At 40.5% G+C, this 15,970-nt stretch overlaps 1 protein-coding gene across 5 annotated transcripts in view; it reads right to left on the bottom strand.

Annotated features, from left to right (window-relative positions):
• TRPC7 (transient receptor potential cation channel subfamily C member 7) overlaps nucleotides 1-15,545 on the bottom strand; it is a 73,116-nt gene extending 57,571 nt beyond the window's left edge. For all 5 annotated transcript variants that reach the window (XM_056350431.1, XM_056350432.1, XM_056350434.1 and 2 more), the window contains exon 1: nucleotides 14,775-15,545. In XM_056350431.1, the coding sequence (XP_056206406.1) occupies nucleotides 14,775-15,527 (753 nt within the window). In that variant the 5' untranslated portion in view covers nucleotides 15,528-15,545. The remainder of the gene's footprint in view (nucleotides 1-14,774) is intronic.
• Between the last annotated feature and the right edge of the window lie 425 nt (nucleotides 15,546-15,970).

The raw sequence follows: 15,970 nt of genomic DNA, 5'->3' as shown, positions 1-15,970 counted from the left end.
ATTCCCCAGTATAACAAAATTCTGAATCAGTCCACTCACAACTTTTTTATTACTTATATAGATCTTTTTCTATTTGAAACGTAAAATAACTTTCCTCTACATGTGAACTCTTTCTGCACCAAAATTAGTGGATCACTTGACTTATTTGAAGTTCTCTCCCTGAACAGAGTACAATCCTTTTTAAAATATGCATCTAAGAAGCTGTCAAAAGAAAACCACCATCTCCTGTACTCCTTTCCCACAATGTCACCTTCTTCCTGACAAGTACCATTACAGAGCATCTTGGTGGCATGTGTATGTGCAGAAACCAGTGCTATTCAGTGCAGAGCTAACATTCTGTTCCAACTCTCTGAAGATACTTAAATATACTTCAACAGAAATTGTATTAGTTAATAATTTTTTTAAGTTACAGTATTTCAAATCTCAAGGTTGGCATAGCAGCTTTTCAGCATAAGATGGCATTTGATGCTTGATGCACTTCTCTTTCATATTGTCTCAGCTGGTTTTCAAACCCATGTCACAAATAAGCCATACGCTTTTGATTCCTCAACTGATTAAAAGGTGGGGTTTTACCTTCTTTCAGATTTTCACAGGCTCGTTTGAATGTTTATGCCGAAACACCTGTTTTCAGAAGAGCTGTTGAGTCCCTGGATGTCACATGGACAGGACAGGCTATACAAAGGTATTAACTAAATGCTTTGGCATGCAAAATGCAAGGAATACACATGTTCAGGGAAGGAAAGCATCTGTCTCCCTGTGTCCTATCAACAGCTTCTGTTTATTAAATACAAGCCACACATTTCAAAGTAATACTTTGCTAATTCTCTTGGTAAAGAAGACTTTAGGATCTGTTAATGTGAACAGCAAAATCAAGCTTATGATGATGCAGTGCAAGACTCCAAATCCTGCTGCATTATTTTCAAATATTTGCTTACTCCATGTGGCAACACAACACTGAGAAATGGCTTTTCTTATTATTAAAAATACAAACGCCCTTTGCATTAGAGGGACTTTTATCTCAACCTTGCTTTTATCATTATGCAGAAAGAATTCTTCTTTTACCCCCAGATGCATTTCACAAGGGCAGAAGTCCAAGGCAGTGCTGGGGTTAGTTTCTTTTTCTTGCCACCTATTCTGTTTTCAACAGAGCACTTACACACAAGGCAACAGGCAGAAAATCTGCAGCTCTCATGCCATAGATGTATCAAAGCACAAAAGATACCTCTGGGCCCAGCTCCTCATTTCACATGCCATCCATACTTTTTGTCTCTGGCATTTCCCCATGTTTATTATATTCCTGGTCTGTCTGTTATGAGCTCCATTGGGGAAGATGTACATTTCCTATACAATCTGAGACTGAATAGTGTTTCCTTGTGCTAAATGCATTAGCTGCTCTCCTTCAATTGTGTGGCTTTTTTCAGCTCAGCTGCTTGAAAACCCTATGTTTCCTAAAAACCAGATGGGAAAAACAGGGAGAAAATAATGGATTTAAATATAAAGCAATTATTTGCTTAACACAGCTACGTTTATCCACTAAGCCAAGCTAAATTTGTCACTTTCAGCTTACTTACAGAACACAGTTATATGTTCAGATGTGCTATGGGTCCCATCTCTCACGGGAATTTTGGCTACAAACTGCACATGCTTATCAGGAAGACGACTCCTTATAAATCCAGCTTGCAAGTGAATGCTGGTTTAACTGAGAGCCACGATGCAACTTACTGACATCAATAACTAAAAATAATCATATGTCTTCCAGATCTCAGACAACCATCTACCACAGTTCCCCATCTGCTCCTTGGAAAACTAGTCACAAGTGTCAGAGTTGATGAAGTTCTGGTGCCCACAGCACCTAAGCAGAAACCGAGCACCTCAGGAAAATGCGACCCCAGCTGCAGAGTCCTGGCACAGAGCACTCCTGACCATATGGACATCATCCTCTTTCTAGGAAAAGCAGACTTAGGAGTGATGCTGCAGCACTTTCTTAAGCAGAAATATGAATATAAAAAGGGTATAATTACATTTTTCTCTGTTCTGAAATCAGTCCAGATCCTTGGGCTTGGGTAGTAACAATGAAATGACACACTTGGCAATGAGTAATTTCCACACTGCACTGGTGTAAAGTTCCCTGCAACAAATTATATTCCAGGAAATCGCCATTTTTGATCATGGAAATGCCAAAAAACCATAGACACTGAAGTACCTAGCACCATTTTGTGGCAATGTAAAATTGTTTGTATACCATTCCTGTTTATCCACAATTCAGTGGATAGTCTGCCTAGAAGCAGTGAGGATGAGTTCATTATAATTATCTACAATAACAACAATTAAGAACACAATGGGAATAAACTAAATCACTTCCCATCTGTATCCTCTTTAATGTTGGACTTGAGATCCTCAGAATGTGTTACTTCATTTACATTCATTAATACAATATTAATTCCCTACAGTGCCTTTGATAAATGTACAGTTTGATGGAGTCAGGTAGACTCCATTCTCCCATCTGCTGATCTAATATTGTTATTCTATTCAGAGCAATAGTCCTAATTATGCTCATTTGTAGTTCCAGTAGATATCGTGGCCCAATGTGAATAATGAGCAGCAGTCTTTGGAAACGAGTCATTTTGCTCATAACAAACTGCCCAGCTCCTAGCTATTCCCTAAAAAACAACACTGGTATTAGCCGAATGCTTGGGCATTTGGCGTTACTAATTAAACACAAAGCTTACCGATATTGTATTGCGCTGATATTACAATAGTGATAGCATCATTTTCCATCTGTTTTCCTCACCAATAATTTGATTTTGTCCTTCTGAAAAATATTTTTGTCTTTGGTGCTTCTTGGTACCATTCATTGCCGAGGAGAGGAGGAAGGGTAACGGTGTTACTGTGGAATTTTACATCAAGTCCACTGAGAAAACTCTGAGATGAATGGCAGGTGTGTTTGTAAGGGCAAGCTCAAAGTCAGGCAAGCTCTGTACTCGTTGCAGAGGATCCAGTGACTGGGATGGAAAGGGCCAGTGTGTCTTTCCCCTCCGAACAGCCTGCGGCAGGTGGCAGGAGCCCTCTCTGCACTACCACGAGTAGCTGCGCTGGTGCGGACACCAGGACTCATCCTGTCTTGCACACTCGGTAGGCAAGAACAGAAAGCACTCCATCACTGTAAACTAAATGCAGGCACCCGGCCAAATCATCCCCCCTATTGCTCACAGTGCCATCAGCAGCTGGCAGCAAACCTGGCAGAGGAACGCTAGGTGCCCCTGCCACAGTGGCAAGGAGGGCCTGGCCGGGTGCAGCCCGGATGGATTAGTTTGCTGTGTTGGATCTCTTAATTCAAGATGCAATCCATTATTCCTCATTTAGATAAAGACAGGAATCCATGAGCAGTGGTCAGCCTTGGATCAGACCCACCCGTCAGTCCAACAGCTTCACTGTACAAATTTCTTTCAAAGGGTGAGGAGAAATAGTTTCAACAAATCCAAAGATGATATGATGGTCAAATGAGCCATAATATTGCCAACTATAGGGGCTTTCCTCCCATGTTAAAGCTGCTATAAAATACAAAATGTGAAACTAATAACATTGTGGTAAGCTGAAGTTTTTATGCGTAATTAAATTCTGAAAGTATTTCTGAACTATTTGTTGCGTGTCTGCTGGGTTTGTGACTGTTGTTGTCTCTGCCAGACACAGCCTTCTAAGCACCTGTACTCAAAAAGTAGTTGCAGAGTTGTGCTTGCACACCAAAGTCTAACACAATGCAGGCAGATCATCACTAAAAGTCGTCTCTAAAACCAAACAATTTTCTTACCTCCTTGTCTCTGCAAAGCAGAAACAGGGTGAGGAACTGGTACCACAGCTTCACTGTCACTAAAAGAGCTCCCAAAAGCCAGTTAAATGCCACTTAAATCTTCACACCAGCTACTCACTGCCCTTTGCTATATGGTGTGTATGACTCCACAACACCCATGGGCCCTATCTTAATTTAATTTAACCTTATTTCACTTGCTTTTAATCATGGTAACCTTAACTTAACATAACCCCGTATTTAACCTTGTCTTCATACAAATCCCCTCTACACACAACAGATTATCTCAAAATGTCCGTTGTTTTTTTTCTTCTACTTAGTCAAAACACTTTACCTTCCTGATTAACATGTTACAGGCTTCACCCTGACTACAAAATATTCAGAGATTGCCTGGATTAAAGGTAAATGACTCTTCCCTTGTATTCACTGTCAAAAGTTCAGGTTCAAAAAGGATGAAGAGGAGATCTCTCCACTCTAGAAACCTTTCCTCTAAATATATTCCATATGCTCCGAGTAACTGTATGTAAGACGTCACACACACAAATAGATTTCCTGAAAATCATGGCTCAGCAAAATCAGTTGCCACTAAGCCTTGGCAGTTCAGAAGGATTTATAAAAGTCACCTTACATAATGAAATTTAATTTTTTAATTCCTTCATATCCAAGGTTTAAGAATGAAAAAACTGGACTTAATATAATTACTACGGAGGGCTACAAGAAGAAGAGAAAAGTCACCAGGCATTTATGCAGAGAGAAGGCACATTGACAGATCCAGTGTAACCCATTTACTGGAGCATCAAAGCTTCACATTCAGAAATTTAATATCAGATGTTTCTGGCAGGAGGAATATTCCAGGAATTTTACTGGAATTTCCCTTCTTTCGCTACAGATTCATCCCAGGATTATTTTATGCATAAGGGAGTTAACTGCACAGCACCCTCACCAACTCCTGCTCTCAAGGTCCCTTAAAAACGTGCTCATTAATAGGGATTTTTCAGCTTGACAGAAGTGCACTCTTGGTGCAGGATGAATTGCTTATTTGAAAGGAAACACTGACATCCCAGGAGCAAAATGACCTTAAAGCAACTGAAATAGTCTCACTTCGAACAGATTCCAGATTTTGCGCTTATCTCTCTACCTGGCTAAAATGTCCCATTGTTTGGCTTAGAATTCATCTACGTGAAAATGCTTCTGAGAGGCTTGGCAGTGGCAAGGCAGCTGCTGTGCTGCTTCGCCTGTGAACCATTTCCATTGCGCTCCCCTTCCCACCCAGCTGGGGAATCCATCTATTGTTTCCTATCAATGCTCATAAGAGGACTCCAGGTTATTTTAGTGTTTTTATGATCATGTCTGTTGCTCACCTAAACTGGTACCCTGCTCTAGTGTTAGGGCTGTTATGTGCAATCAGACTGGAAGCAGTGAGCTTTAAGTGCCGCAGTTGCACTGCTGCTCATCCTTAATCGAGTAGGACTAGAAATTGGTTCCCAAGGAGCTGTAAAGGGTAATAAGCATTGCACTGATGGTGTGCAGACGGGCACTGCCAAGCATCTCACTTGCAGTAGCACCACAGGAAACAAAAGTATCCCAGCTGTACTCTCTGGGAGATTCAAATATTTCCAGGGTTCCTTCTGCCCTGCCATCTCCAAATGCCAGAAGTTTCCTCTGAACAATTTTTTGAAGGGAGCAAAACCCTTAAGGCATTAATTAAAATATTAAATTTTCTTACACCGGTGCATTGTCTCTGATTTGATGTGTTGAAAGGGTCTTTTTTCCCCCTTCACTCTTTCAAGAGAGAGACATGGGCTTGCTCCTCTGTGAAGAGAATGTTTTTTCCCAGAAAGTATTTTGTCAACTTTTAAAGACGTTTTCTTTTTCTTTTTTTTTTTTTTTTTTAAAAAAAAACTTTAGCTGGGAGATTTTATCAGTAACAACACTCAATCATCCCTCAAGTAGGCTAAATAACCTTGTAGGCAGTGACCAGGATCCCATTTTAGGTAGCCGCTCAGTGGCTAGTACTGTCGCTAGAGTTACAACTTCCATGAATAATGGCCTTATTTTTTCCAGGATCAGGCGTGGGTTGTAGATGGCTGACTTATACCCTTCACTATGAATCACAGCATCTACTACTCCATTTTACTGTGAATAGACACAGACAGATGCTGACATACCTTCACATTTGCAGATACAAACATCTTTTTTTCAAGACAGCTCCAGGCACCACAGCTTTGGCATCGGTTCTAAACCACTCTGAAGAGCTTTGGCGATTTTCTTCTCATGCAACATTTTAAAACCATTTTGCTTGGGCAATGTGCCAAGCAGAAAATTATTTAATCACAGAACATAGAAAGAGCACTTACAATAACAGCTCTCAAAGTATAGAGGATATTTCTTAATCTATAAACATTTAAAGAGAAGAATACAAGAGCCACAAATTTGGTGGTTTTTTAAGGTCAGAAGGGTTCTCTACATCCATTTTCCACAGTCTCTGCAAGACTTCCATGCAAAACACATCTGCAATTAATTAATTTACCTCTCAAGACAAACTCAATGTGACATCTGTTATTAGTGAATTTATCTCTGAAAAAGAACAGCATGGAGAATGAGTTCCTTATGTACAAAGAGAGTCCCACTCAGTGAGCCAAACACAAATTACACTGCAAAGCGTAAATATATTCTCCTTCTCTCATGTTCTTTCCGTGATCATTTTTAATTTCCTCTCTTATTTTAATATCTCATTTGTTCCAACAATAAGTTAAAAATTTGATAATAGGTAATTTGTTTTCCTGCATTACTAGGACTTGATTCTTTCCTGTATTATGAGTTGGGTAATTGGTTGTATCAGCTTATGCATTTGCTATGCACAAGTGAAAATTGAAAAAAAAAAAAATTGTAGCTTCTAAACATACATTTTTTTCAAGGCAGTAGAGAAAATTGGCTTTTAAGTGAGAAGGGAAAAAAGAACAAACTGTTCCTTTTTAAAGCTAAAAAATACCAGACCACATCCCTAACACCATTTCTATGCAAAAGTAAGTTCTTATTAAAGACCTGGAAAAGTTAATATCTGAAAAACTTTAAAAAAAGATTATAGATTACCAGCATGTCTTTAGAAATAGCAGTTTGCATCACTTCAACAGAAGCGCACAACTCTTTTGACTGTGCACTAGCAATGCAAATGTATGGAGCAATATATACATTTCTGTTCTTTCTCAGGTATCATGCATATTTAGGTAAAAAAAAAAAATCAAAAAGTGAGTCACCTTTTTAACTTTGAATATCAAGATGGTTCCAAAGGCAGCAGAGATCTCCCTTAGAGAAGCCGATGGTACTGAAGTAACACAAAGCCAACAGGAGAAGCAGGTAACGAGCTAATTAGAACATTAATTGCAACACAAGAAGGGTCTGAAAGAGATGCTCTGGCTCAGCTAAATCAAAGTCCAGTATCATCAGGTATTAATTTGGAATAAATTCAAATAACCTAGTGACCTGCTCTCTCAATTAGAAATTTAGCAATGAGAGGCAGAAGAGGTAGCTGAGGAAAGGGGTACAATGGGAGGAGGCACTTCGCACTCCTGAGCAGCTGCTTTTTGGGGTGGTTGGCAGAAAACTTGCAGGAGGAGAAACAGCAGTTGCTCCACAGCTGTGTGCAGGACCTGGTGTGAGAGGCAGCTGCTTGGGAATAGTGACGGTTCATGTACTCAAAAGTGTGTACAATGGCAATGCTTGATTTTTAAAACAGGAACTACATAATACTGATTATACTTGTGCAGGAGAAAATAAAACCAGCAGAAAAAGGGAGTGCTTATATTCTCTCTACCAGGCCAGATTTCTGAACTTCCCTTTGTCTTCCCTTCCTAAAACCCAGCAAAGTGAAACAGCAGGAAAAAAGTCGCACAAGTGAAATGACAGCTTTTTAAAAAAATGCAAGTCCTGTCTGGAAATAAAAAAGAAAAGAACAGAAATTCTGGAAAATTAAATGAAAGCTTAAAGAAAGGCCAGATACAAAACACTAAAGCCTTGAAGAGCATCTTGCTGAAATAATAAATATGAGTCAAAAAATGTGTTCCCAAACATATCAGGAGCATGAAGTCTGCCAGAGAGTATGTTGAGGCAGAGGTTGTGAAGGGATCACTCCAGGAAGAGTGGGTCAGAGCCCAAAACCTGATTGATTTACAAGAGCGTTAATGAGGCTACTTAGGGAGGTTCCCACAACAATCTTTTTTTTTTTTTTTTTTTTTTTCTTTTTTAATGAAAGATGAGTTTCAGGGGCTGCCTCCAATCAGTCAGTCCTGAGAGCACACAACTCTAAGAGTTTGTTTAGTTTGGGTAGGAAGCAGAGTGTCTAAGCCAGCCTTGCTGGTTTACAGCCCGAGGGGTTTAATGAGTTTTTCTTTTTCCAAGTCCACTGCTATCCTCCATTCTCACAAAATACTTCCCTTTCCAACTATTCTGCTTCCCCAAATTTTCTGCTCCTTCCTATTTTTTTTATCACTTCTTTCAGAAAGCAATAGCTTAATAATGATTTTTTCCCCCTCCATGCAGTATGTATTTTTCATGCTACAATGCTTCCGGGGGGGGGGGGGGCGCGTGTGGTGACACACACCAGAGTTCAAGTTTTGCAGTCAGCTCGCTTTTCCAATTTTTCTTAGGTTTTCAGATATTTTTTTGTATCTTCTTTTCTCTATATTTATTACCATCCCACCTTATTTTCTTACAAATTTTAGAATAACCCCGCCCTATTTATTTTTCATTTGAAGAGACGGACTTTCATTAAGTCAAATTTCACCAAGTTGAGCAATCAAAAAGGTGAAAGGAAGCAATTCACAATCTCTGAGGTACTTAACCCCAGCAATGCCCATGATTCGCAGATGGCCTGAGAAATGAAGAGGTTGGGAGGCGTTCAGTGTTGCAGAGCCACAAATCTCAAAAAAGCTGCAGCTTCTCAGCAAGATATAACCAGACATGGCAGTCCTTACTACTCTGCAACAGCAGTACGGTGTCATCCTCAAAGTGCAGGATCTGCTCCCAGTTTCTTATTTGCAGAGATAAAGTCAGAAACACTAAGAAAATTTGCAAGGTCATTTCTCTTGAGAAGCTTAGGCGAAGCACACCCTGTGAAGTTAACAATTTCTATTTAGGTAGGAAAGAGGTGGGGCTGACATCCTGGAGCAAGAGCTGTGCTGCAGGAAAGCCAGATGATCCCTAACTGATACAAGTCACTGAGTCTCCAGGGCTGTTTTGCCACTCTTCCAGCATCATGTGAATTTAGGGATTTGGGCCTCAGCTGTTGAACATTACTGCAGCCCCAATAAAACAAGAAGCAGTTCCTAACAGGTGCATCTCTGCAGGCATCTCCACACTTGACTTGCCGCTGCACAAGCCCTCACTCTCCACAAATTACATCGCAGCCAGCTGCAGTCCACCAGCCAGCTGAGCTGGACACGATGCTCACTTGCACACCAGAGCAGGCTTACAGCTAGGATCTGCTTTCTGATCCCAACGTTTTTTAGAGAAAGGACAACAGTTAAAGGAAAAGTGACAGCAAGAGGCATATAATTTAGAAACAAGCTACGCTGTAGTAAATGAACTGACAATGTTGGTAGGATCAGTAAACAAAGACCACGCACCATATGTCTTCCAGGTGGTGGTTTTCACCATGCCTTTGGTATCATTTTAATCAACAGGAGCTGAGATCTTATTTAACACTTATGGTTGGTGAGATCTTTTCTTAGCCCCCTTTGCGATTCTATAATTTAATTTGTCTGGATTGCTAAATGGAATGAATTGGCTGATTGTCACCACCACAAGGATGTTTCCTGCCGTAGACAAGCATGTAGTCTAATCTGAAAGCATGCAAGGCTGTAGACGGGGCGTAGAGTGGGATCTCACCAGACACAGCAGTGTGCAGTCATAGCTTTAAAAAAGTAAACAGAGCTGTTCTGTGTTCCACTCGCTGTTTCTAGGATGTAGACAGTAATATTGAGCCTAACACTGCTGTTAAAGGCAGCTGCAAATCCTGCAGACTGTTCGCTAGAAATGTAATCTCCTGAAGGGTTCAATGAACATACACAAATGTTCCTGTTGACTCTGCTTTTAATATTCCAGTCCTAGAAATTAGTTGCCTAGCTGTGGACAGCTGGCACCTGTGAAGACATCTGCATATGGTTTTACACCAAGATGACACGGCGAAGATCGATTTCTCTGCACCAAGGAGGAGAGCAGTTCTCGGCAGCCTGGCTCGTGGGTGATGATGTGCTCGTACGGACAAATCCTGGCTCTGTCAGTCATACTGGAAGTGACCTCAAGCTTACTTACATGGGCAAAACAAACAGAATGCACTGGTAGATGAGAGAAGGATTATTTGCTTTATGACTCAGGCCCAGGGTCTGTCAACTTTGAAAGAAATGGGAGTGTACACAGTTTTTTTTCAATTTGAGTAAAAGAGAGTGAAAAAGAGGGGAAAGTCCTCCTTATGTGGACTAGAGGGATCCTAGCTCTGCGAGGCTGACATTATGTTTGCTCTCTCAAAACAGCTTCATATTTTAATCACTGGCTGTTTTCCACCTTTCATGGAAAACTACAAAGCACATTAACTTTGTCCTATATTTATGTTTTAATTTTACTTTCAATTTTTAATTAAATAAACCCCTCAGTTTCCCGCTGCTAGGAACCCTCTAGTCCACACAGGGAGGAAGGCTCTCCTCTCCTCCTCTCTCTTTTCAATGTCAATACAGTGGACTAAATCAGGCCCCCAATCTGTATTGCCCTTGCTCCAGTAGATGTTGATTTTATTTTTCCTTTGTAAACAGAAAATGAAAACTGGGAAGAAGGAGAATGTGAAACCAGTACTTAATTTTGAGCTTGCAAATGGGATATACAAAAATGGCAAAGTACAGAATTCAGATTGTTTTTCCAACTTGGGCTGCCTCCACTATGGAAGGGTACTTTTGCATAAAGACCTGCAAACATACACAGTGACTCTGACATTTACTTCTTTCTTTTCTGAAATTTCAAGAATCCACCTCTGAGGGGTTTCCTACGCACCCTATTTCTAGGCTAACTGCCAGGACATTTAATGCAATTACATTCCTAGTATTTTTGGTAGGAACAACCCGTTCAATATTCTTCATCTTATATTGGAGAAGGGGGATTATTTATTTCTAGACTCATGGACTACATGTTTCAAAGCAATTTGTTTTCTCCCATTAATATGAAAACTTTTGTGCAACATTTTGACACTAGAAAATGTAAGGGAAAAACAAAATTACTCCTCCCCCCACCCCCCCCCCCGCCCCGCCTTCCCCAATGAGCATTGCAAAAGCTGACATTTGCTTGAAATAATAGAACATCAACATTGATCCAAATTTTACATTTGTTTTAAATACTGGACAGATTCTTATTTTCTGTGGCCTCATCTAAGCTTCAGTGAAAACGCACTGATTTACTCCAGGAGAGTATCTGCTCCAGTAAGACAATTGCATTGACTGGCTCTGTGAGCTTCCCTGTTTCTTCCAGCTCCAAGTCTCCACTGTTATTATTCTTTTCAGCATGTGGGAAAACATATAGTAGCTGACTGTCTTGACCTTGATTTGGAGCCAAATTCAAGACATCAAGAAAGGAGCTCAACAGGGCAGTATATCCACTCCAGACTGATAGCCAGAACATCTACTCTTGCTTTAAAGACCTATTGATTGGTCAACAGAAAGGCCAGCAGTGTGATCTAGCATATGTCCAGACCCCTATTGTCACCTTAATAACACTCTCATATTACCTTGCGATGTGTGATGCTTACGCAAAGACGAGTTGTAAGACAGTGTATGACTGAATTTTAGCAACTTTGGGTGAGAACAATCTACTCAGCTTCTGCCACTGTGAAAACTAATGGATAAAATTATTTTCACCTAGTAATCTTCATTGGAGTCTCTCTGAAACCGTGGCCAACCGCAGTTAATGCAAATTGTCTCCTTTAAAGTGGTTCAGGTGGCTGTTTTGTTTCACCTTTTGTACCTGTTCAAAGAGGCAGCTCACCTAAAAAATTTCATGTTCTCTAAAAACACAGTGCATGTTCTGGCTCTTCAGTCTGATGCGCTGATTAGTGCTATTGCATAACAGATTTAGGGCGGCAAGCAGCAGGTGAGAAGCACTGCATCTATATTTTAATTAGCTCATGCTAGGAGTTCCTTCAGTTACTTAATTACTATTTGTCCACCCACATTATTAAAATCTTACTCATGTCCTTCCGTTTCAAGGACTTTTTGTACCTCCTGAAAACTGTATTGCTAAGATTGCATATAAATAACTGTTCTGAAATAATCCCAAGCAATAATTTTCTAAATCTGTTGAGCACCAATTAAATTACAGAACTTTAGAAATAAAAAATTATATTTCTAGGAAAGTGTTATTTTAGGCACAAAAAAGTCCTCTGGAGCTTGTCTGGTTTCATAATTTTTTCATTATCTATGGGCTTCTTAAATACATTTTCAGCAATTGTGTTCTTCTCTATAAATGAATTCTCAAAACGTCATATTCTGTGAAAATAAACCTTACTGTTTTAATACCCTGTTCCACATCACACTTACTATGTTAATAAGAATAAATGCTTTTGCATAAACGCATACACCTGATTTTTTGTCTACAGTGAGAAGACATTATAATCTTGAGAAGTTCCTTATTTCTGGAAGTATTAAAATACTAAAGGAATGTGACAACTTTGAAGTAAACTAGGGGTATGGGTACTTCTGAGTTACTTCACTAACCTACATAGATGTTGCACAGAACCTTCCTACAAGGCAACGAAATCTGAAAGCCTTCCTGGAAATCCAGCAATTTGGCAAAGGGCTTCTAATGTTTTTTCCAGTATTGATTTACTCGCATCAGTTTGCCAGTGCTGGAGAGATGTTACTGCCATGAGACTATTTAAACATTTGATTCCTTCTTTGCTCCTGGAGGATTCATGTACCTGCCAGTGCCGGTCTAGACAACGCTGGCAGTTCTGCGAACAAAAGGAGGGATTCTGGTAGAAATGGATTTGCTTTTCTGCAGCAAGATACTTATCAGAACTGACAGGTATGTAATACTGGGGCTGTCTATACTCCACACAATATATCTTTTTCTACTGGAAAGAAGCTGGAACATTAATGAGATATGAATCTTGTTAACTGTGGGTGTGAGCCCACTGTGCTTTCACGCTGGAGTAACTCTCATTCAAGCAGCCGGATTCACAGAACACAGTGAGGTTACTTCACTAGGGCTCAATGTGATGCAAGTAAAAAATCCCTTTTAAATTATTGTGTCCTTGCAAATCTGATTCACATGTGTAAAAGAGTTTGCAGGATTTTGCCCTAATTCTATTGCCAAAAAAGCTCAGTGATTCGGGTACTTTTTCCTGTTAGAGACTTACTACAGAGTTTCAAAAGTAACAGCCTAAGAACATGCTTTCTTCTCACTTTTAAACTGAAGAGCATAGAATCGTTTAGGTTGGAAAAGACCTTTCAGATCATCAAGTCTGACTGTTAACCCAGCACTGCCAAGTGCATCACTAAACCATGTCCCTGAGTACCACATCTACACATCTTGTAAATACCCCCAGGGATGGTGACTCCACCACCTCCCTGGGCAGCCTGTTCCAGTGCTCGACCACCCTTTCTGTGAAGAAATTTTTCCTAATCTCCAACCTAAACCTCCCCGGCACAACTTGAGGCCATTTCTTCTTGTCCTATTGCTTGTCACCTGGGAGAAGGGACCGACCCCCCCTGCCTACACCCCCCTGTCAGGCAGCTGTGGGGAGCGAGAAGGTCACCCCTGAGCCTCCTTTTCTGCAGGCTGAGCACCCCCAGCTACCCCCGCCACCCCCCATCAGGCTGGTGCCCCAGCCCCTTCCCCAGCCCCCTGCCCATCCCTGGACACGCTCCAGCCCCTCAGCATCCCTCTGGGAGTGAGGGGCCCAACACTGACCCCAGGGGTCACAGTGTGGCCCCCACCAGTGCCCAGCACAGGGGGGACAACCACTGCCCTGGTCCTTTGCAGCCTATAACTACAAATCTGGAAATTGATGCTTTAAGACTTGAATAGTTTTCTAAATTAAAAGTAACGGCTTCCTGGCAAGCATCCTACTCCAGTTCACTCACAACATAGATTTTATTACCCTAGTGTCACTGATCACAGCTGCACAATAGTGGTAAGTCAGAAAACAGTCTTATGTTGATGACTGAGCCACTGAAAATTATTTTTTTCATGACTAATTTATTTTTGAAAGGGAGACATTGCTATTTATGTCATGGAAATTACTTAGAGAAATAATGCAAATGGCATTGGGCATTTACAAACTCATTATGATAATGGCAATCTTGAATAACTTGTAAGAATGTTCTGCAAGTCCCACTGTTATGTTTGCATGATGATAAATTTTATAACAATCTCTTGATCATTTCTCTCCTCCTTTCTCATGAAATCCATCATATAAAGATGCACTACCAAACCATTAAGATGAAATGCAATTTAAATTATTTTACACGGAACCAAAATTGCTTAGTTTATACCCTTTATCATTGAAACAGAACTAGGTGTACTGGATTCTTAAGCCGTTAAACCAACCTCTAGAGCTCTGCCTCTAAATAGATTGCTCAATTAAAAAGACTTACCTTTCTTACAAAAAATGAGTCTCCATCTTTGTAATAATCTAATTTTTATTCCTGCTGCAAACTAAAGAGTCTAAGCAATCACAGTGTGCAACGTAAGAACTCCAGGTAAGGATGTCTCTGCTATAATATGCAATGTTCAGTTCCATGTATTTATTAACTGGGGGATGCACAGTGATCTAAATCTATGTGTAGTTAACACACCTGGCAGTTTCTGCAGCTTCTGTTTCCTCCCCCACCCCCTCCAACGGAAAACCAAGACTTGATCAACCATATAAAGCACACAGCACCCTGAATACATTCAGCCCAAGGAAAAAGGCACAGTGGTGAATTACCTTAAATTCAGTTTCAATGTTCGCTAGTCTGGCCAATTCATTGCTTAGCTCTAAAGCAGTAAGGACAGGGTCTTCACTGGAAAGAGACAAATAAGCAGCACTGGCTAATCCTTTGTAGGCATTCATTCTTGATCGAGAGTGACTAAAGGAATCTTTCCTCTGTTTCTCAATACATTCATTGCACTTGCAAAAATAGTCATGTGGCCTTTCAATCCGCGCGCCTTTTAGAAGTAAGATGTGAACAATTTCATACTCCTGGCAGTGGGCAGCAAGTATGATAGGGGTAATGTCATGGGAGAACCGAGTTCCATCTTCATCATAAGCATAAAAATCATCATCTCTCAGTTCCTGCTCAAGGGGGCTGAGTGTGAGACGCTGTCCTTGTGCAAAGGCTGGGTGGTTCAATATTGCTTCCACAATGCGCACGTATCCTTTACTGATGGCTAACAAAAGCGCATCTCCGACTCGAGCGAGATTCTCCTTTTTGAGGAGGAGCTCTGTCACTTCCAGGTGCTCATTCCCTACAGCTAACTGAAGAGCGTTTTGTCCCATATAATCGACACAATTGAAGTTCAAGGTTTTGGATTCCTCCAGCATTTTTCGCACAACAGGAATGTTGCCATATTCTGCAGAATCGAGAAAACGTTCCTCTTCTGCAGTCAGGCTGGTGCCTTTCTCATTGAACATGTAGGCTGGGCCCCGGATGGCCTGCCTCCGGCCCTTCTCCCGAAGGGTTGTGTGCCTTCGATGCATGTTTTTATAATTGCTGTTTCTCAACCTGCAGAATACCAGAAAGGAAGGTTGGTTATATTCTCAGAGAGTCATGGTCTCACATAACCTGAAATAAGGATAAAAATATCTCATTATGATCGGATCTCGCTAGCTTTATGATCTGGGCCAGTTGTTTAAAATCATTTAAGATACATGTGGAATAAAGAAGATTAGCTTTATGAACAACAGACAAGTTTTCTTCCAACTTGTACACCCTTCTGGATATCAACAAGGATACACAGCACGTTAACTCGAGAAATAGAAAAAAAAAAAAGAAAAAAAGATAGTATGAACATATTGGTTTTCATTTTATTGTTTAGAACTTCATTACACAGTATTTAGGAGTGATATCTACACCATAATATTTCTCTGACTTACTCTTTTTGAATTTTATCCTTGAGGACATGAGCCCTAAAGAAAGTTAG

This window comes from Falco biarmicus, chromosome 8 (genome assembly GCF_023638135.1).
Source record: "Falco biarmicus isolate bFalBia1 chromosome 8, bFalBia1.pri, whole genome shotgun sequence".
In the NCBI taxonomy this organism is placed as follows: domain Eukaryota; kingdom Metazoa; phylum Chordata; class Aves; order Falconiformes; family Falconidae; genus Falco; species Falco biarmicus.
Note: the sequence above shows the minus strand (reverse complement) of the source record. Positions and strands in the feature narration are given on the sequence as shown.